Genomic DNA, 23,984 nt, shown 5'->3' with positions numbered 1-23,984 from the left:
CACTATGTTACGGTTGAGAGCAACTGGTCACTGAGTGGGGAGCATGCCCTTATTGTGAAACTGCTCCCTGTCTATGAAACAGGGAGACCATATGGATTGCACCTTTGACCATTTACTTTGATTTGTTTTTGTCTTTGCTTGAATATGAGGCAGCAGAGTGGCATTAGCAGAACGTTTAGTGTATGGTCAACACTTGGAGGTGATGGTAAAATATAAAAAAAATAATAATACTGGGCCAAACATTGTTTTTATATCATACAAAGATGGTTGTTTCATAGTTTCATAGTAGTGTACTAGGCTATCTGCCCTGGGGCATTTACAAGCCTAGCCAACAATGATGTGGCTTACGCCACCCCGTATTATATAGTTGCGCCTCTCTAGTAGTGACACATGTGGGACCCCATTATTTAGTAAACTATACCTCTGTCTAGTAGTGACACTGAGGTGACTCCCGGGGTAAACTTACGATCTCCCATCCATGCATCGAGATTTTTCTTGAACAGTGCCAATGAAGGGCTCTGTCTCACATGAACTGGGATTTTGTTCCAGAGTACGGGTAACTTCTGTGTTATGAATCTATCCTTCCAGCATGTTTTATTCATATTTGTGCAGAGGTTGAAATCTTTAGCTCGCGTGGTTCTGGTGGATCTGGATTTTTTAGATGGAGCATGTCCATCAGTTCTTGGTTGGACATGGCCCTATATGTTAGGCACAAATCACCTCTGAGCAGCCGGTATGCTACTGAATAGAGCTGGAGTTTCTTTAATCTAGCTGGATAAGGCACATGTTTGAGACCCATGATCCTCTTGGTGAGGTACTTCTGGGGTCTTTCCAGTTGTTGCATGTGCCGGGTGAGATACATCCCAAATGGAACATTATATTCAATCATGGGCCTGACAAGTGAGGAATATAGAGGTACAATGACCTCCTTCGATCTGGATGAGAATCCCTTCATGATGAGATGGGCAAGGTAGAATGTCTTTCTGACCACTTTGGCCACATGGTTGTCAAAGGAGAGGTCACTATCGACTTGAGTCCCCAGGTCTCTGATTACTTCTTCCGTACTCAGTGGGTTATTGTCTATGTGATAATTTGTGGGTACTTTGTTTTTCCCAAAGGGGATGACTATACATTTTTAGCGTTAAGTTTGAGGCCGTGATTCCGCACCAGTTGTCCGTTTCAGTGAGACCTTTCTGTAGGATGTGTGTGTCAGCAGGTGAATCAACTATGGCACCCAGTTTGCAGTCATCTGCAAACTTTGTCAGCCATAATCCTCCCATATTTGCTTTCACATCCGAGTAAATGCCGAATAAGAGTGGTCCCAAGACTGAGCCCTGTGGGACACCACTCGTGACTGGTTTTGAGTCTGACATGGCTCCAGCAATTTTGACCTTATGGGTTCTGTTATTTAGGCAGTTTGCTACCCATCTTGTGACATATGGATTTACATTTAGGCTGCTGAGCTAGTCTATGATGCCAGAGTGTGGTATCGTGTCAAAGGCTTTAGCCAAGTCCAAGTAGGCAGTGTGGACAGCCTTGCCCTCGCCGATGGCACTAGTGACTGTCTCGAAGAAGTCAACCAGGTTTAAGAGGCAGGATCTGCCTTTACAAAACCGAACTGGGTGGGATCAAGGGTCTGCAGATCTCCAATATCGCCATTTATGAGTTCCATGATGATTCTTTCCATAGCCTTGCAGACCAGGCTGGTCAGACTTATGGGGCGGTAGTTACCAGGGTCAGTAGAATTTCCCCCTTTGTGGAGTGGGACCACTGTTGCTGTGCGCCAGTGTTCAGGTACATATCCTGTAGTGAGGCTAAGATTGAATAGCGTTTTAGGTGCGGGTTGAGTTCATCTTGAAGTTCACGTAACACGCAACCGGGGATACCATCAGGTCCCATAGATGCTGTGTTTTTTGCTTTGTTGAGTGCTGATTTCACCTGTATGTCTGAGATGACAGGTAGGTTACATTCAGCAGGGATAATTACTACATCTTTAGGGGGTGAGGGAGGGGAGAAATTTGCACTGAACCTATCTGCCAGAATATTGGCAATGTCGGTAGGGTCAGTGAATTTTTTGTCATTGTGTACCAACTCAGAGCATATCTGAGAGTTTCCTCCCAAGGTTCTGACATAATTGAAGAAGGCCTTGTGATTGTCTTTGGTATCCTTGGCAATCTTTCTCTCAAAGTTGGCTTTAGATGTTTTTATGAGAGAACGTAGTTTTTTACTTGTGCTGATCAGGAAGCCTTTCCCTTGTGGGATTTGGCTTTGTCCTGCAGTAGCTTCCTTCTTTTGTTGTACAGTTTGTTTATAGCCGGGGTCCACCAAACCGGCGTTTTCCCTTGGTGGAGAGGGTCTTGGTTTTAGTTGGGATTGCTTGATCCATGCATTCTTGGAGATGTCCGTAGAAGGCTGTTGTGTAGGATTCAGCATTTTGGGATGTGGTTTCCATTAACCCAGTAGGCTTAAAGGATATCATTTCTGACTTAAGGAGTGTAAAGTCAGCTTTTGAAAAATTTTTCACTGTAGTCTTTTGTTCTGGGGGTGGGGTGGGATATGTATATCCAACGTGATCAGTTTATGGTCAGATCTTACTAGTGAGGAGTTTATATCCGTCTTGAGCATTTGGACCCCATGTTTGTGATAATCAGGTCAAGTATATTATCTCTCCTCGTAGGAGAAGTGACCAGTTGCTCCATAGCATTTGAGTTAATGAATTCCAGGAATCTTTGGGCTAGGGTGTTAGGGCTAGAATAGTGGGCCCAGTCTATGTTGGGGTAGTTGAAGTCACCCAATATGATGGTGTTTGGTGTGACATTCATATCCTCCAGTGTTTTCAGGAATGCTTGATGGGATTCCTGGGATTGGGAGGGTGTTCTATAACATGCGACCAGTTGTATGGCAGTTTTGCCTATGGTGAGTAAAACTTGTATGGTTTCTGATGCTTCATGGGTAGCCACCAATCGAGAGGTGTAGGTGTCCTTTATGAAAATGGACACTCCCTCCTTTGTGGTTCGGCCTGGAACTTGAGGCCGAAAAGCATGATATGAGGTATAGCCTGGTAGCGCTGGAGTGCTCTCAGGAGCCTTGAACCAGGTTTCAGTTACTGCACAGACATCGATGTTCTCCATACTGAGAAGTGCTCGAGTGCCTGCATCTAGAGATTTAGACTTCTGGCGTTGAGCAGCATTACCCTTAATTTTTTTCCATTTTTGTTTTTTACGGAGGTTGATTTGTCTTTTGAGCATTGCCTAAAAAAGGCACTATGGGGGTGGCAAGAACCTTGGCCAGTATCCGGAAGCCCAGTGGTGACAGGTGCAAGCCATCCCTTGAAGCAACGCCGGCTTGTCCAGCATGTCATCCCAGGCTGACAGACATTGGATCCCCCTAGAATGACACCAGTGATTAAGCCAATTGTTAATATTGATCATTTTGTCTTTGTACTGAGGCATCATTCTTGGTGAAGGCTGGATGCTGCTCAGGGTCAGGGTCATACCAGTCTGGGCTACATAATCGGAGAGCTCCTCAATGTCTCTTTTCATGTAGTCCAGGAGGCGTCTCAGGTCATTCACACCAGCATGGACAATGACTGCATCATACTTGTACTTGCTTTGGAGTGACCTGAGTGCGTGTGTAATGTGGCGGATCCTAGCTCCCGATAGGCAGCTCACCGTTACCCTCTCCTTATTCAGCCTGGTAAGTGGAACGTCGGTGTGTCTGACTATAGAGTCACCTATTACTAATGTCTCTGGCATAGTGTTTTGCCTTAGGGGCTGTGATTGTGTGACACACCTGTTGTTTGAGGTATGTGTTGTAGGTGTTATGTTTTGTGGGGTGTATTTCTGGGTGTCTGCTTTGGAGGCCTCTGTTGTTTTGGTAAGTTTTTTATAAGAGCCTCCGAGTATGTCTTTGTGTTCTTATGTGTTTGGTTTGTAGTGGTGGTGGTTTTATGTGTGACCAGTTTTGCTTCGGGTGTGGGTACCTTCTCCTCCTGTCTGGTCTTGCCAGTCCTGAGTTGAGAGAGTTCAGCCTCCAGTCTGGCTATATAGTTGCATCTCTCACAAGTATTTGTGTTAGTAGGAAGGAGGAGAGGGTTGTCTGTGTACGAGACAATTGTAACATTGTCTTAAGATTCCCAGGTTAACCAGCTGAACAAGAGAGGATGCTAGTGGTCTACCACTCGACATACTAGAATATTATAAGGAGTGCTGTGCCTTTAAGGGAAGTGGATATTCACAGGGGGTAGTGGATGGCTGTAGTGCTTACTTTAGTATAAGAGTGCTTACTTTATTATAAGAGTGCTTGCTAAGACTAGAAGTCCAAAACAGTGCTAATATATACAGCTAAATAGACTGAGTAGAGCTTTCTAAGTGAAAAATTGAAGAGCAGACTTGGCGGAGCCAGAAATAGTTTAAACCTGTATAACCGCTGCTTATGCGCCCAATCACAAAAACGCCCTGAGGCGGATTTTTATACAGGGAACTTGAAAAAAGCTAGAAATGGTCCAAAGCAACCAATAATTTACAGCTCAAGTGCTGAGGTCACTTCCCCCAGGGACAGATAGGCTGCTCAAGGCTCCCCACTCCCACTGGTGAGCTCAGAAACTTCCTTCTATCCAAGTAAGGCAATGGCCAACACAGGAACTACACACAGCCCAGAATACAGCAAAGCCTGTATACTGGTCCAAACTAGTCGAACAAAGGCGGGAAAACAAGGAGTGTTTTTTTTGTTTTTTGTTTTTTCAGGAAAGCACACAGAAATGCAATTAAGCAAACAGTAAAATCGATTTACACTGGCTAGCACACTTTAGTGGGCAGCCTCAGCAGTTAAATTAACAAAAAAACAGTATTAAACGACCAGAGTCGACCAAAATGCTACTTTTAAGTGCAGATACTTCAGAAATCAGCAGATAGACACAAAAACAGTTAAAGCTAGTTAAATGAAAGCCAGAGAGGACAATGCAGATAAAAAAACCCCAAAAATACTTAAATCTGGAAAGTGGTCGCTTCTTTCAGTTCTCTGTTGCCAGGACCCCTCTGCAGGACCACGTGGAGCTCTGCTTGGGTATATAGCCAGAAAAAAACGCCCTGAGGCGGATTTTTATACAGGGAACTTGAAAAGAGCTAGAAATGGTCCAAAGCAACCAATAATTTACAGCTCAAGTGCTGAGGTCACTTCCCCCAGGGACAGATAGGCTGCTCAAGGCTCCCCACTCCCACTGGTGAGCTCAGAAACTTCCTTCTATCCAAGTAAGGCAATGGCCAACACAGGAACTACACACAGCCCAGAATACAGCAAAGCCTGTATACTGGTCCAAACTAGTTGAGCAAAGGCGGGAAAACAAGGAGTATTTTTTTTTGTTTTTTGTTTTTACAGGAAAGCACACAGAAATGCAATTAAGCAAACAGTAAAATCGATTTACACAGGCTAGCACACTTTAGTGGGCAGCCTCAGCAGTTAAATTAACAAAAAAAACAGTATTAATCGACCAGAGTCGACCAAAATGCTACTTTTAAGTGCAGATACTTCAGAAATCAGCAGATAGACACAAAAACAGTTATAGCTAGTTAATTGAAAGCCAGAGAGGACAATGCAGATAAAAAAGCCAAAAAATACTTAAATCTGGAAAGTGGTCGCTTCTTTCAGTTCTCTGTTGCCAGGACCCCTCTGCGGGACCACGTGGAGCTCTGCTTGGGTATATAGCCAGTTTCCTTATTGTTTCCTTATTGTTTTCTTTTTTCTCCAGATAGTGAGTGACAAATGTCAGTATTGTTTATATTTCTCTTGGCTGACTGATTTTTGTATCATGAGTTGGCAGTGTCATGCTTCACAGGCTGTCCCTGTGCGTTAGTTCCCCGCTTTGTAACTCTGACTGACCACTGGAATATTATTTCTTTAGAAGCCCATTTTCTAACATTTATAATGTAGTTCTGTGTTCTTTGCTGAAAAAGTTTAGTCAAAGCCAAAAGTAATATTGGGGGAGACAAAGACCCAAAATCGGGGACAATTTTTAGGTATTACTGTAAGTCACTTAAAAGTTAATGGAATGATTGGTTTTACATCAGCATGCACATTGTGAAAAAAAGTTATGAATCTATAATGTCTGACATTATTGACTGACTGTAATCGTCTAATATATCAAACATTTTATGGGGGACTGGGCAAAAACATGAGGCAGAATCAGAGACATTTGAGAGGTGTGTGTGTGTGTGTGTGTGTGTGTGTGTGTGTGTGTGTGTGTGTGTGTTTACAAATGCATGCATATGGGTGTTTAATATATGCTGCCTGCAGTGTAAGGTGTGTTTGACACATACAGCGTTGTGATAGAGTCTCCAGTTATAACCATGTTATTATGTGCTTGAGACATGGATGCCAAGAACTTCCCCTCAAGAGCAAAGTGAGACCAGATCATAACTTTTTGTAGTGCATGGAGTTTTTATCTACTCTGTTTACTATCCATTATTAAAAAAAGCCAAAGTATTTTACTGATTTTGAAAGCCAGTAAAGCACTTGGTGAGTACTGTTGTGTAGACATTCAGGTAAGGAAAAAAATCGGAGACAATTTTAAATACTGCCCTAATTTTAAAAAAGTTACTTTTGTGGACACAGAAAAGATATTCAGGGACTGTTGAAAATGAAGGAATGTCCCTTCCCTTATACCCAACTGTAACAGCATTTAGGGGTGTCCAACCTTTTGGCTTGCTGGGGCCACATTGAGTGAACAGAAATGGTCTTGGGGCCACATATAAAATATATCATATAGTTAACTCTTTTGTTGCTCCGGAAGACCACAGTCGACCTCCTGGCTATACTGTAGGTGCATTTGAACATTGAATAAATGTAATAAATGCCTAATATTTGCCTTAAAATTCTAATTCTCTAATCTAACAGTTAACTCTAACATCTTAGTTAATATATCTATCTATATATATATATATATATATATATATATATATATATATATATTTTTTTTTTTTTTTACAAATAAACCGATATTCACTACAGCACTAGCATTTCTCACTGGGAAAACCACTCCAGCAGTCCAACTACATAAAATGTCAACATCAGCAGTCATACAATACTATAATCCACAAAAATAACCCAACAAATTTGCAATAAAGTAAAGAATTCACATTACTGACTTAATAAAACAATTCTGAATATGCTGCAAGAGGGTCTCACCCAAACAAATAACTGGTGCCAGAAATATGGCCTCAAGCTAAATGCCAAAAAATGCATCATCATCCCCTTTGAGGAGAGTGATGTCCTCACAAATTATCACATTAATAACAATGTTGTAAGCACACAAGTCGTATGGTACTTGGGCACCCAGATTGATAGAAACCTGACTTTTGACCACCACATTGTCTCCGTTGTAAGGAAAGCTTTTTACATGGCCCACTTCATTAGTAAGGGTATCTCATCCAGGGACAAGGAGGTCATAATATCCCTGTATTCTTCCTTTACAAGAGCCATTATTGAGTGCAGTGCCCCTTTTGGCATGTGCCTCAGCAAAACACCCTGCTGAAAGAAAAACTAAAACCATTTCTGACAAAAAAGATCAAAGGACTAAGTTCACTTAGTTATCCAAACAGACTGAAAAGCTTCTTGCTTTCCTCTGTCTCTCACTGGCCCCTATAAATTTCATCATTGGCTTGCTTTCCAGGCTAAGAAAAATCCTGCCTTAAGAGACGTCCTCTACCTCAGAAATACTGGTTATACTTAAAATGCTCACTACAAAGACCACAGCCTTCACTGCAACATAAATAAGCCACTTCTTATGGACAGGTTCTTGACACAAAAACTTTCAACTTCTGTAAAAGGCTCCTCTCATTATCAAACAATGTAGTTCAGCAACATGATGGCTGGATGGATAGCCATAAATGTAGTCCTTGGGTAAGTAGCATAGCCTTCATCAAACCAGATGGAAAATCCACATACTAACCTTTCCCAGCTGGATGGCTAAGATCTAATATTGGTTACTCAAGTCTAGTTGCCCAAGAAGAGGGGCATGTTTAACTAAGAATTCCATTTGCAAAATTATATTCAGTATACATATTAAATCTCCCTCTCTCTTACACACACACACACACACACACACACACACACACACACACACACACAAAAAAAAGCCCCTACTTGTAAATTAGGCAACGTCAGTAATTAGGGTTGCCACCTTTTCAAATGGCCAAAGTGGGACATTTTTTGGTACAAACATCAGATTTTACAGGCAGACACATACGGCCAGTACAAAATATAGAACTTAACTTTTTTGCCAAAATAAAAGCTTATTTTTGTAGCATTTTATTTGCTTATTCTGTTTCTTATAACATTTAGGTATTTCAGATACAGAATAACTGTTTTATGCAACTATTACATAAAATATAGGAAATAATTTTGTCCTAAAAATCTCAGGACATTTTGCCATTTTTATAATTTTATGTCAGGACACAACTGCCCAAAGAGGGACTGTCCCTCGCAAAGTGGGACAGGTGGTAACCCTATCAGTAATCACATGACACCCACTCACTGAATGAAATTGTCTGGAAGTCAAAATATCTGAAAAAAAAAATCATAATAGAGATGGATTCATCCATGTAATTTCCAACCACCAAAAAGACCATCAATAAATCAACAAACAACTGCTCGGCAAAAAGTAAATCAATAAGAAAACCATAAACTATAAAGCTACATACTGGTGTAAACATATAACTTGTGTCAATCCCCAGGTTAATCCATACCAAAAGATTGTTTCAGACCTTCAGCTATGTACAAACAGCTTTGTCCTAAAAACTTAACTCATTGATATTTGCCTTGCTGTAATTATAACGGTAAAAAAAAATGTTTTTAAGTTTATTCTGTACCGCAATGATTCTCACTGTTACGAGATGTAATCTCTGCCATATTGTATGAGTACTACATCTATAATTTGTTGTCTCTCTCTCTCTCTCTCTCTCGCATGTATTCTATTGTATTGTTTTGTGTTATTTTTGGAGCTTTTCTCCCGGGCCTCTGCTGAAAATGGACCTGTGTCCAGTCGGACTTTCCCGGTAAACAAATGTAAAATAAAATAAAATAAATAAAAATAAACTTCCCTCCAATCTAAAGCCATTTGACATTCAGACATTTTAATTTGTGCAGAAGTTACTCACAGACTGACAGTTTACTGAGCTGTAATGCTGACCTTCGCTTTTGAAAAAAAAATAAATCCCCAGACTTTGTCAATAGCTCAAAGTGTAGAGAGGATTATTTATTTATTATATATTTATTCATTTTTGGAAAACATCTTTAAAACTGTTAAATTGATTACACACCCAGAAACACAGAAAAGTTATTGTGATTATGTAAAGCACAGACTGCTGCAAGAAATCAAAGTCACATTAGCACTCTATGCTTATGTCCAAACAGATTAATCATACCTGTCAATTCCAAAAGAAGTAAAGTAGCTTAATAAGAACGTTATTTGCAAGGTTACATGGCAGTTTATATTGGAAATAAGCAGAGATATTAAAAAGGCTCTGTTTTTCATAATTATGCCAAAAAGTCTTCCAAGGTAAATACAACTTCTGATTTAGCATGGAACCATACCTCTCAAACTTAGAGCAAGAAATCTGGACAAAGCGGAAAATAAAAGTGGGACACAGACCCAAAAATAGTTATGCATCACAGACACCATTGAAACAACTATAGCTGCAAACATTATACATCACTTATAATCTTTCTATCCCATTATTGTCAGTTAAACATAATATGGCTCATTCAGTCCTGCCTTCTTTTGCATCAAAGAAAACCATGCTTTGAAATGACAAATGCATTAAAAATAATAAATAAAACACATTGCATCAACATCCTGCAACTTCCTACCTGCAAGCAACCACAGAGCTTTCAATGAAACTAGGGCTGCTTGTTTCCCCAGAATGACAGCTCTCCCTAATTAAGTCTAATGGTATACAATCTACCAGTATCTGGACTACCTGAAATAAATTAAATTATGGCCTGTAAAGTGAAAGTACACTTTGTTTAAACTATATTTCTAAGCCCACTTACTATATTTCTTCAGTAACATCCCAATATCCATTTCCAGGTCACTTTACAAGACATTGGCAGTGGTAGACTTGGCATCCTTCAGAACCCCACAGGCCCACGCTAATACATTGTCCATTAAATGTAAATATCCATCCACTGCAAATGGCAAGAAGCTATGTCTTAAAACATCTACTTCTGGCATGCATACCCAAGTATTAGGTTTTGAAACAAAGAAACATTCTCCACAGTCCGTAAGTCTCTGTCTTTAATAATCATCCACTGTTGCAGCACTCCCAACACATAAGCGTACACATACACACTAAAATCCCCAACATTTAAAAAATGACATTGTGCCCACTTGATTTGCCAGTATTGATGATCCGCCAAAGCTATGCTTACTGTTGTCCAATCTACCACTGCTTAGAACCCACCAATGAAAAAACAGTACTAGTGCTTTTTTGTTTGTCTGAAAAAACAATACAACTTTATATGCTACAGTCCCACATAGTCAGTCCACTACTGACCCATTAACCCTAGGCCGCTGTCTCATTCTTACTCCCTGGAACTGCATTACCTTGGGTGGCTACTTTTATTTCCTAAGCAAAAGACACAAATTGGAAGATGAGACAAAAATCCAGACATTCTTTGAAAATCCATACAGTAAAGAGGTATGTGTTCATGTTCAATACAACACTCTCCCTGTCAGGAAAGCCACAATTTAATGAAAGTGTACTCTTAATGTATGATATATTTGTGAGCTAACTTGTTTGTGTTCAGTAGGTAGACTGATCATTGTTAGCCTCTTTGTGCATGCATCTCTCTTGGTCATGCACACATATACACACATACACACACACACACACTCTTCTTCTACTTTCACGTACACAATTCTGCCTTCATGCATGCACTCACTCACTCCGTACTTACCTATTAACACAGGTAATTGCTGTCCCTTTCAAAGGCAACAGCGGCAAATCCATACATGAGTCCCTCTTCAGTGAGAACACACACACACACACACACACACACACACACACACTGATCAGCGCAAAATAATGGCATAAACACACTAACCCTTTTTTGGCTCAAAAACAAAGCTAGAAGGGTGCTTTGGTGCATGCGCACACCAACATTAGCATTACAGGTCACGGGAGCGAAAAACACAAAACAAAAAAATTGTTTTGGGGCATGTGTACATCGATGTTGCAGTTAGAGGTTGAGGGCCGCATGGAAGAGCACTGAGGGCCGCATGTGGCCCGCGGGCCGCAGGTTGGACACGTCTAATTTAGAGGGTATGTAACATTTGTTACACAGCTTTAAAAGTGCTTTTATAGTTGTGTCTCCTGCTACAGAAGCGTTCAGCAGGTTTATCTTTTTTCCAGTTTTGACACTACATTACCATTTATGGTGTCTTGTATATGACTGTTTAGGTAATTTGAAACTTGTCCATCAGTGGTTTTTGGACAACAGAATTATTTTTCTCATCTAGGCTATTAACTTTTTGTGCAAGATCAGGTACACAAATTCTGATGATTGCTCCTTATATAAACAACCTTGGCACTGAATCTTGCTCTCGTAGTTGAGTGACTCTTGTAAATATTATTTTGGTTGCTAGCCATGTTTAAAACTGGTGAGTTTTCAGTAAGCCATAGTTTACTAAGTTGAATGGAGAACTGCCAGCAGCTGCATTCATGTTTGAACCTGGCTTGCTTCCTTATTTCTTAAGAATTTCAGATTATTCTGCCCATGTAATAAAATCAGTAACAAATAAACCCATTTTATTTGCTTGCAGGTGCCAGTATCCTTTAAAGACGTTGCAGTTGAGTTTTCAAGGGAAGAGTGGAAGATGCTGAGTAAACAGGAAAGAGAGTTGCACAGAGATGTGATGCTGCAAAATTATGAGAACATGGTTTCAGTAGGTAAGGGCGATTATTAGAGATGCCATCCACGTTTGTTGGGTATAGTTACTTTTAGAACTTCAAGAATACTGTTATGTGGAGGAAACTGGTTAGACTGTTTTGCTGTAATTTCCTTCAAGTTTTTAAAAAAGTGAAGTGAGCTACTTCCTACTTCCTAGCCATTTATTTTAGCCTGTTTATCTCTACGCTCTGCTAACCAGCTGAGGCTCAGTATTGGGAAGTGTTTTTTTGTGTGACCTTGGAGTACTAGTCAGGTTAACAGACTTATACATGTTTGAAGTGGTGGTTATGGGAATCGATTATCTCGCATGCACTGCTAGTTATATAAAAAATGTACCAGATTACTGGACACTCTTAGATGCAGAAGGAGACCTTTAAAATCTGTAGCATCTCGGACTACACTACCAATCACTGGAGAGCTTGGGAACTGCTTTTCTGGAGTCAGCTTGGTATTAGAGCTTCTATGTTGCCCCTAGTGAGAGAAGGAGCAGAGCAACAATATATCCTGATCTTTCTAGCGATTACCAATCACTGAAAAGCCTGATATTTGTATCTTAGGAGCCAGTTTGGGTTTAATGTAACTGTTTGTTTTCTTCCTGATGAGAGAAATAACAGATGGGCAGTTTCCTGCTGGTCTCTGACTGGGTAGTGTGTAATGTACTTTATTCACTGAAAACACTGAGCAACCGTGCCATTGACTGCTGAGGCTCTCTATTTAATCCAGAGCCATCCTCTGCTAGATAAGTATAGTGCTGTTTTTCACTTTATTTTGAAATATACAAGTATTGTTGTTATATTTGTGCATTATTTGCAGAATTTGTACATTTTTATCTGTTTTTGTTTATTGTCACTGTAATCAACTGTTTAGTTTCTGCACTTCTGCCCTGTTGTAAGTGTTGGCAGTTGTACTGGACTTTGGGCTTCATTTTAGTGGTTCAGGAGAAGACTGATGTTTCACATTTGCTCTTCTTCATGTCGTTTTTTTTTCCCTATCTTGCCAGCACTTGGCATTTTGAGTACCAGTATTCAATAGCAGACCGCTTATATACTGTCCTTGTTTGCAAGGCTGTCGCATACAGTCATTACACAAAACACTACACAATACTTGTCACACACACTACAGAACAAACACACAGACCGACATATGCTAATGCTCTTAAATGTAATCTATCCAAAGCAAAGCCAGATTCAGGAATTAGAATAAGTACGCTCTGCAACCTCAAGTCACACACTACCAAAGCAACACCCACCATGAAGCATTCAGCCTGCAGTCGCACTCCCTGTATACCTAACCTCATTAGGCAGACCACCACACAGTCCGGCATTTTGGTCATAGCATATACAGTTGTGAGATACACTAGTATCCCACTCATCAGGCTAGGTGAGGAGGAGGTTACACTCAGACACCAGGATCTGCCAAATGATATATGCACTCCAGGCATTGAACCACAATTATCAGTATGACTCTGTCATAGTCCCTGTAGGAGTAAATGACCATAAACATACCTCTAGACTATATGAAGAGAGACATGATGAAGTTCTCATACTGTAGGACCCAGGCCAGTATGAGCCTGGTATTTAACAGCATTTTACCTTCTCCAAAGATAATACTACAATATGAACAAAAATTAATTGATTTTTAATAATTGGCTTAGTTTTTGTGTCCTTCTAAAGTGGTAAAATATTTGTCAGACGTGGAAGGTATGGTTGACAGACCATGATGCTTTGCCAGGGATAGTCTGTACTTGTCCCTGTAGGTTTTCAAATATCATCTAAAATGTCCACACACTTGGTATCTTTTTTAGGCATTGCCAACCCGATAAACCGTTCGACATAAACCAGTTCATAATTGTCTAAAGGTAGTTCTGCTCAATGGCAGCAGTCTAAATAAAAAAAAAAAAACAATCCTTGCAAGCATTTGTAACCATTGAAAATGTAGATGTCTGTGGAGTTATAAAACTATGGCTTAAATTTGAGAAAAGCATCCCAGCAGTTCAGGGCTACAATGCCTTCCGCACATTTAGACTAGGTACTGCACAGAAAGAGACAAAAGGTGCAGGTGTCCCGGGTTACATCAGAAACAGTCACACCTCAAGTCTGCTCAAGCAGTATGATGTACCTAAGCTCCTACATGTATAACTCACCATAAGCAAAGTCACATACCATATCTTTGCGAGTTTGAGATCCACCCCCATGACCCAGGAGACCCATACCACTTTAAGTGAACTTGAGCCACTTTCCATTCAGCTCAACACCATACTCGTAGGTGACTTAAATACCCTACCTTAAACCAGATATCATGCTCAACCTCAGACTTGCAGACACAAAACTTCCAAGACTTTGTAGCATGAGTGCTTTGGACCAGATAGTCCTTATGCCTACTAGGGGCACTAATACCTTTGACCTAGTCTTCAGTAACATGGAAGAAAGCTGCAACCTCCCTGAGCTTAACGTCCTCACTGCTCAGTTCGACCTTAAAGCTGTCTCCTTTGAAATAAAAATGCAACCTGGGACACCAGGTAACCTGAGAACTTTGAGGCAATATTCCAAGGCAGACTTCCTACTTCAAAGTGACACTGTGGCAAATTTTAAACTCCACCAAATACAGGGAACACCTCTTCCTATACAGAGTTGTTCACAAAAATTCTTTACAATCATGTATACAGCTGGATATAGGTAGCAATATCTACCAGTAATAAGTGCATGAGAAACTCAAAACAGCCCACTGTGGTGGAATTCCAGCATCAAAAGCTTGTATAACAAAAGGAAGAAAATTGTGGCCAAAAGTGGGAAATGCAATGCCTGGCAAAGTAAGAACTCCCTCATTAAACTAAACAAGCAATTCCAGGGATTAAGTCTACCAAAGCCAGATTTGAGGTAAGTTCATGCAATTGGGTATAAACCCCATTGTTATCCAAAGTCAGGATACAGGAGTCTACCTCCATAAAATGGCCATTCACAAGAGGAATTCCCCAGGGCTTGGTGCTGGGGCTGCTGCTTTTTGACGTCTACTTCCCTGGTGTCGAACCCAATGTCAAAGGCCTCTGTATGATCTCATTTTCAAAGTAGGAGCAGTAATAGAATTCCCCATACAAACATCTTCCAAGAAGGCCTGACTCAGACTGACAACAGATGCCAGGTTCACAATCTAACACTCAATGCTAAAAAATGCATAATAGTATCTTTCAGAAAGACAACAGGCCCTGGAGGTTATTGCATTGATAATACATCTGTAAGAAGTCATGCTGTGGTCAGGGATTTGGGAATGCATGTTGAATATATTTTGGCCTTTGACCTTCATGTCTCTACTAGTAAGGAAATCATCCTATGTTATGAAACTTATAAGCAAGGGTATGGCTTGTAGGTCCAAAGATGCTACAGTTCTGTTGTACTCTTCCCTCATTAGACCAATCATTGACTACAATGCCACCTTCTATATGTTACTGACAGGGCATATGTAACAACTAGAGCATCCACAGAAGTTCCTCATGAAAAGAAGGAATGATGTAGACAACATGTCCTACATGGACCACCTTGAAAGAATATTTGTACATGATCTCTTACAGACTGCTGAGTGGTGATCTATGTTTGAATTTTCAAAGCATCCTCTAATCCAGCCCTTATGGAATTGTCACACATCCACAAAACAAATGGCATTAGAAAACACATGCTCTAGGGACCTAAAAATTGTCTGTAGCATAAATAAGATATGTTGGAGGGACAAGTATGTGATTAAAGATTACCCATTCTCTGGAATAGGCTTCCCATCCATGTGAAACAGAGATCCTCCCTGCACTTATCAAAACACAGCTTGGATCAGTGGATGGGGTAACTATCCTTTTTTCCCTGGTCTGCCACTTGTCCCTATTAGAAAAAGCCTGTAAATGCTCCATCACCCATGTCCAAAACTATACCCCAATAAAATGAGTGGTATCAAAGCATGGCAAATATACCTGAAGCTTGGCTAGGCCTAAAAAGACCATTTAGTAGTAATTCCCTGTCAAGCTATGAGACAAGCTAGCCTTCATATTAATGCGCTGTTTGAATTCTTTTTTGGTATCTATTTTGATAAAATTATGCCCTAGATATTTTCTGTAGTATACTTATGTAACCTGTCAGCTTTTAATCTGGAAACGTTCTTTTGGAGAACATTAATATTATTATTGCCACAGAAACCTGGTTTGAAGTAATCTCTGTTGTTCTCAGGTTATGGGCTGTAGTGCCTCTGCCTTTCAAGAAGGGTAGCAATGTTTTGGCTTTCATTAAAAAAAAAATTACCAGTGTTACAGCTAACAATAACAGCAAATATGATAACTCTCTGTACTGCTGGCGCACATCTTCTGTAAATGCCAATGATAATGAGGATTTTGTAAGGAAATTGTAGGGTATAAACATAAATTACAGACTATATTAATGGGGTATTTCTGCTTTCCAAATCTTGACACTTCAAACCACCATTCAGATTATAGATAGGTCTAATTAATAGAAAATTGTTTGGAACAGACAGTATGGAGCTACGCAAGGGACAGTAATATTTTAGATATTGTCTTTGCTTATATGGGGTATTGCTTTCCTCCTCAAAAACTGGGGATAGTTATTAACTTCAAAGCAAGGAGGGTAACTGAAATAAATGGGAGTACATCAGGGCAGAGTCAACTTTGAGTAGGGTTATATTGTTAAATAAGTTGACAGTCATACACGACTGCACATACATAGCTGTCTTGCTTCCTAACAGACAAAGGCATCAACCCTTTATCACTGCCCCCGCAAGTTACCAAAATTGCACTGGGTCAACATATTCATTTAAATGACCAAATCCAAGAAGTGCTGTCTAAATAATTTATTTTTCCAACAGTAAAACATGCGGAAAGCAATTCTCCCCTCCTGCATTCCCAGTAACCATAGTAGTGGTTTTCGACAAAGGAAATGTTTTACTCTCCTTCAAATGCAAGAAATATTCCCAAATGTAATATACTTCAAATTATGTCCATCAGCATACAGTGATAGGAACCCCTGTAATAACCACACTGCAGTGCCCATGATCATGTATTTTCAGTTTGTTACCAACAATAACTGCTAAAGGCTACATATGATAAGAGAAATACCAACATCCCTCAAAACCAGGGGTGTAGTCACAGATTTATATTTTATACTCAGACCTAATGTTGCTGCCCCCACTACCCACCTATAACTTAAAAAATTTACTCAACCCTCAGGCAAACTATTTCAGCAGTTACCATTTATATCCATAAAAAGGTAGTTTTAGAGGTGTATTCCTTTTGCACATGAATTCTTTGTATGCCTCTATACTGCAAGTATTCTATTGCACGGTTCTAAACATTCTGTGCTTTTTGAGTACTGACATTTTAAAGAGATGCTCAGAAAAAAATGTACTCATCTGAGTACACTGAGTATGCCTAGCTACACCCTTGCTCAAAACCGCAATGGTACTTATACAGCAGACATTTTTGAGAGACTAAAATGTAAGTAGTAATGCCCATAGTAATGTATTTCAACTTGGTTCTAACAGTGGCTTTAGCCTTCAGTACACCTACTAAAATTTCACAGAGAAAAAAATTACTTGCTAGGCTGAACAAATGTAAGGAATATTTGTCACTCATAATGTATTTCACCATGTTTTCAAAAATAATGCTCAAAAGTACTGACCCTTCCCACACTCCATAAAAAAAAACACAACTGCAGTGTGGACAGTCTGACCATATACTAAAAAATACTTTACATAGTTTTTTATTTCATCTTCTTTCAAAACACACAATGACAACCCCCACCACAACATTAGCAGTTGGCACAGCAGACATGCTTAACTGGCCAAGTGCAAGAAACAGTGCCCATATTAATGTACTTCAGCGTGATGCCAGCAACAATTTGTATAGACTGCAAACTCTCCTCCAGTAACCAGAACTGCACTGGGGAGACAAAGCATGTCTAAAAAAACATTTGCTAAAAATACTGACCCTATTAATGATGCTGTTGTTCTTGTTCTTTCGGCTTCTCCCTGTTAGGGGTCGCCACAGCGGAACTTCAGTCCACTAATGATTGGCATTAGATTTTTACGGTGCCGAGGTGCCAGCTCGACGCCCATTCTACGCATGTCTTTTGATTGACTCTATTAATATTGTTTTATTTTGTTTACATGTATCTATGTATGTATTTGACAATTTGTTAAACCAAGCAGGCACAAGTGAATGTTTTCGATGATGACACAAGGGCACTGTGTCTACCTTAAGTGACTTGGTCAGATTAACACAGTAAGCAAATGGAGGTAGAAAGATTCAAACCCAACCGTGACTATAGAGTGAAGGTCGTTAAATGGCTCATAGTCTTAATCTTTGGCACTAAACTGCCAAACTTGTTTCTGGCAATGAAGTATGCAAGTAAAGACAAGTCTTCTGCAAAAACAAATTTCAGTGCAGACAGTAGACATATCTGACTTTTCTGTATGCCAGAAGGTAAGGTATATAATTATGTATTTCAGCTTCTTCCAGTAATAATGCATAATTGCAGCAATCCCCCATCCTCCAATAGCATAGTGGTAGTAGGCACAACAGGCATGTTTGTCTGCCCAAATGTGAGAAATGCTACCCATAGTACTGTATTTCACTATGATTCTAAGAATCACACTTAATGGCTGCAACAATCTCTAATTAACTGAACTATACTTGGAAAAGTAGAGCAACACGATAACTGATCATTTAGCTAGAAGAGGCAGACCAATGTTCTTGTTCAGTGATAAATTTCAGCCATACAGCTGTAAAATACTTGCACCATTTTTTTTTACAAACTTCAACATTTTTTTAAATTCACTGTAACAGAAGGATGTGATTCTGCCTGAAACTGCTTTGCTTAGCTTGCTAATTGCCCAGGCAAGATCACAGAAGCAAATGGGGCTCTGGGGTTGTAAAGTGAACAGTGTCATCCCACACTCTCTTCTCTGGCTCCTACTTCTCTTAGTCCAGCTAGCTTCTACTAACAGTAACCTGCTATATCTGTAATTATTGTGGGAGTAGGAAAATCAAATGTTAGTGTAATTATGTTAGTATTTGCTGGGCTGCAGAGGACTGTCTACTCAGTATTACCATAGATTTTCTTTGGGTGCTTCAGTTTTCTTCCACATTCCAAAGATGCACAGTAGGTAGAAAGGGGAATCTAAGTTATCCATAGGTGTGAGCATGTACGTGTGTGATGTGGAAGAAAGGTCTGGCAGTGTACTTCAGTTTCCCCTTTGCCTTTTTAACTCACTGCATGTGAGAGAGAGAGAGAGTCAGTCATTCATGTACTTTGTCTTTTTAACACAGTCTACGTCATCACACACACACTCACATTCCAGGTATAGTTAATAATGAGGCAGCAAGAAGGCAGAAGAGGTAATCAGTAGTGATCATCCAAAAAAATAAACTGGTTTAATTGGAAACATAATGGATGGCCTGTAACCTACTAGCATTAGCTAACACTACTAGAATTTATGAAATTCCACTGTAGAATTAGACTTGTCACCATCTGTGTGAAGTTAGCGCAGAGAACTAAAGGTCTGGGCTGTTAATGAACTGATTCTTGTTCCCAAGGCATGATTCTTTTTAACTTAATTTGCATACTTTATGACTCTGAGCAAGTCACTTTACCAGGCAGTTCTCCCAAGTCAGTCCTGAAAAGGTGCAGCTATGTCCAATGAGGTTACCTGGTCAGCAAATGGGTAAATTAGTTGTTGTTGTTGCTGTGTCTTTCGGCTTTTCCCGGTTAGGGGTCGCCACAGCGGAACTCCGGTCCGCTAACGATTGGCAGTAGATTTTTACGTACCGAGTTGCCAGCCCTGATGCACAACCTTCAACGAAGGTACGCCCATTCATGCATGTCTCCACACAGAAGACACTTTAGCTGAGAATCGAACAGGGCAACGTCTTACTGTGAGGTGACAACGCTACCGCAGCACCACCACCGCAGTTTATATTAGACTGAAATATGCTAGGCCCCCTTTAGAAGTTTTAAATTTTGAGATTTCTGAATTGGCACTTATGGTGAAATGTAATGATACACTAGGTACTTGTGATTGTGTTCTGCTATTTAGCACAGATACATAAATAGCAGAAGTCGTATTGCTTAAATTATATCACGTAATGAAAGAATGCTGAGACAGATCAGTTCAAGTATAACACACAAGATTAAGTAACTCAAAAACAAATTCCTTTGATGGAGTTATAAAATAAACAGACTTTTGTAATAGGGGGTTGGCCCAATGTTTAAGGTATTTACCTTACAAACACAAAGTACAGGGTTTGAGTCTCACAAGGGATAACTGGCTAGGCTTAAAATGGCTCACAAGGGCAGTTAGCCTAGTACTAATCTATGAACCTAATATCTATGAACCTATGAATCTAAGAAGTAAAGAAACTACAAGGCCTTTAAATAAGAAGAAAAACTCGGCGTATACTAAAACTAGAGTAAGCAAAACTCATAGGGCTTAAAATGGGAGTGATCAAGATGGCAAGAAACTTGAGTTACCAAAGGCAGTAACATTAGTAAACCTTTGGATAGGGCTGAATTCCATTGTCAGCCTGTTTTCCAAACATTGGGTGTAAGGCATAGAACCTGTCCTGAATGGGGCTCATTTCCTTTGCCAAATGTGCAGTCTCACACTAGCATCCACACGCAGGGACACAGCAAAAATGTCTATAGGTAGTTTAGACTGTTGCCATTTCAGGTATGGTACTCTTTATTCCAGTCTGTTTTGATGAGTGGACAATTTTTTAAAAAGTACACATCTGTTGCATCAAAAAAGAAACTATGGACTAAATGGGAGGTAAAATGTCCACATTCACCATGCGGGAAGCTTTGCCCCCTGTACTCTCCTTACTTAATATATCATTTCCACTGTTGCTTACCATTTGCTGTGTGTCCTACTTTTGATAGAATGGCCTGATGATTAAGATGTACTTGAATAAAAATGACAGTTACAGTCCATTGTACCTGTTGGCATATTGTGGCATATAGGGAACAAGTAGAGACCCTAACAAAAAAAAACATGGCTACAGGGAGGATTTACAAACTCATACAAGGCATCTCTGCTAGGAACCAAACTGAAGAATCAAGTTCTGTGAAGCCTCACTGCTTACTACTGGACCAGTGTGCCATCCTCATCTTTGAGCAAAATTAAGATGTTTGGCTTTATAGTGCCGTATGGTATACCAGAGCCTTTCTCGCATAAAATCAAAACTAATGTTATTTGGCCTCTTACAGTACTTTTTAACAGACTATATAAAGATGAGTACATATTATCAGTGTGATGACATGCAGAGATGGTTCCTATTTACGAAGAGAGGAGGAATTACTTTGGATCCAGTTAATTTTTGACTTGTCATTTTAACAAGTGTGTTTTGTAACATAATAGAAAGGATGATAATAGATCTTTCATATAAAGAAACTGGGACCCCAGCAACTAGATCTAGAGCAGTATACTATTGAGAAAGAAAGTCTTTCTTTATAAACTTGATAGCAGCATTTAAATAAGTAACTATTGGTATGGATAAAGGGCCTGATAATTCACATAGCAAATTTAGATCTAGTAAATCTCTGAAACATTATGTCTGCACTGGTGACAAAAAAGGATAAAACCTGGACTTATTCCCCAGAGAATCTGAAATTTCTTATCAACTCTGCAGGTTGATGTGGCAGGAAAAGGGGTGTACGTTCCTACAACAAAAATTCACTTTCTCGAAATGGGAAAGTACATCCCGACTTAACCGAAAGTTCACTTTAACGAAAGTGCACTTTTGCTTAAGCTCACTAGACTGAACCTACCGCACCACAATGGAGGACATTGAAAAACGGGCTATGTCCACCACTGTGGTGCGATAGTCACGGACCTTAGAGTTAGGGCACGGGTAAAGGTAAGGGAATAGCCCTACTAATTATCCCCTCACCTTAACCCGTTCCCTAAACCTAAGGTCGGTGACTGTCGCACCACAGTGGAGGACATAGCCCGATTTAGAATGTCTTCCACTGTCATGCTGCAGTCACAGACCTTAGGGTTAGGGCACGGGTTAGGGTAAGGTGATAGGTAGTAGGGCTATCCCCTTACCATGGCCGTGCTCTAACCCCTAAGGTCCATAACTGCTAGCACGTTTGGTCTAGCGGGTTCGCAAAAGTGCACTTTCACATTAGTGTGTGTGTACTTTTGAAGTTCGAAGTAGTGAACTTTCGTTCTTCAAAAGTACATCCAAGAAAGGAAGATGGGTGTGCTCTTCTTGGAATAAGTAGGGAGGGATAGTGGTCCATGCCGGCTCTCATGACTTTACTGTGCTGGCAATGTCTCCAATTTTACAGTGGCAGTGTTTCAGAATATGGAGAGTTGGTGGAAGAAGAAGAATGTATTTTGTGATGCCCGAGCTGATAGTAGCAGCAGCCACCCACTCATTCTCCCGTAACAAGGGTCAGATTTACTGGAACACAAGATGTCAGGGGGCTTCAGTCATATGGACAGATGTAGGGATTGCATGTGCCCTGAATGGCATCCCATTATAAGGTATTTTTGTTATAAATTCCCTACCTTCTTCCATGGTTGTGACACAGCAAAAACTGCCTATGCCTTTCTGTATACATATGCCTATAAGGGCTGCTGCTGCTGCTATCGGCTGGGGCATCACAAAATACATTGTTTTTCTATATGATCTCCTATGTAGTTCTGCTAGATAAGCTAAAAAATGTAAGTACTGTAGATTTAATTGGATTAAAACTAGGCAATTGATGAAATACTAAACGTTGGATTAAGAGGAAATAATCCAAGATGCAGAACGTGTTACCAGTGGAGTACCAGAGAGACTACATCTTAAACTCTACTTTAATCTTAAATGTGGTTGTCATCTATAGGTAACAAACTGTGTAGGTGACTGTAGATTTTGAAACATTATTACAGCCATCACCAGTGCAGTGGTGCTAAAAAGTGATGCTGGGACAAGAGTCTCATGTGCAGCATAAGAGAGTACAGTATCCAGTGCTTTTAGAAAAATGCTGTGAGCTTTGATTAGAAACCTGATGACTATATGCTTGAAATAAACTTTTTTGTAAAGGCCTTAAACACTCAGGTTTATTAATTATGCTTCAGCAGTTGTTAGGAAGGTGTTTGGACAGCTCATGTAATACTAAAGAGGATATCAAGGTGATTCAGAAAATAATTGTGCCACTGGGTAAAGCACTGGCTACCAATTATATGGCACATTACAGTTTTTGTACTTGCTTAACAAAACACCATGTACAGCTGGAGAAAATTCAGTGGTTTCTTGTACAAAAATTATCAAGACTGTAAACTTTTGCTTAAACAGCTTAATGGAGTTCTTGCAGCACTCAATGTCTTGGTAGGTTCCTGTGAGGTGTCCTGTGTCTGGCCTTTAAGGCACTGTCCTTTCCATTTCTTTTCAAAACACTATCTGGAACACAAAACCTTTAAGGCTGTTAACAGGTGAATAACTTGTTACTAAACCAAATATGAGCAGAGGGGGAAAAGGTGGATTGGTTTGTTATTCAGCAGTTACCTGGTTTATGAGCAAACTCCAGTTGCATTTAAGAAATGCACATTTGTGTTTGCCTTTTGAGAAATCATAGATGATTTTATGTAAAGTAGTAAGTGTAGACATTGGGCTAGATCAGTCATGGTTTAAAAAGATTAGTAGTGCAACATTTGATATTCAAAGTAAGAGGTAAGATTTAGTGATGCCAATTCCATCAGCTATTTGTTTAGTAGTTTATAGGAGGTTAGACGTCATTATATAAATATGGAGCTCTAAATAAGGCCAAAGGTGTGAATGTTTAAAGATATATATACATGTCGGGTCTATATTATATGCTCAAAGAAACTTTTCTTCGAACATATAATCATCGATACCTAAAGAGCGAACGCTGTAAAGCGCAAATGGCCACATCCGCATATTTTTTCCTCAGGGGAAAAAAATTCATGGGCCCGTACACAAAAAACACAACTTCAAAACCCTAATCAAGTGGGGGGCTTCGCACCCCACACTCCCTCTAACT

The 23,984-nt window shown here is 39.9% G+C and overlaps 1 protein-coding gene across 1 annotated transcript in view; it reads left to right on the top strand.

Annotated features, from left to right (window-relative positions):
* Window positions 1–23,984, top strand: part of LOC122798268 (zinc finger protein 260-like) — a 321,422-nt gene that overhangs the window by 100,131 nt on the left and 197,307 nt on the right. Inside the window, exon 2 of the mRNA XM_044067072.1 lies at window positions 11,819–11,945. Coding sequence (XP_043923007.1) covers window positions 11,819–11,945 — 127 coding nt within the window. The remainder of the gene's footprint in view (window positions 1–11,818; window positions 11,946–23,984) is intronic.

Source organism: Protopterus annectens, chromosome 3.part1, assembly GCF_019279795.1.
Source record: "Protopterus annectens isolate FY-2018-M chromosome 3.part1, PAN1.0, whole genome shotgun sequence".
NCBI lineage: Eukaryota > Metazoa > Chordata > Ceratodontiformes > Protopteridae > Protopterus > Protopterus annectens.
Note: the sequence above shows the minus strand (reverse complement) of the source record. Positions and strands in the feature narration are given on the sequence as shown.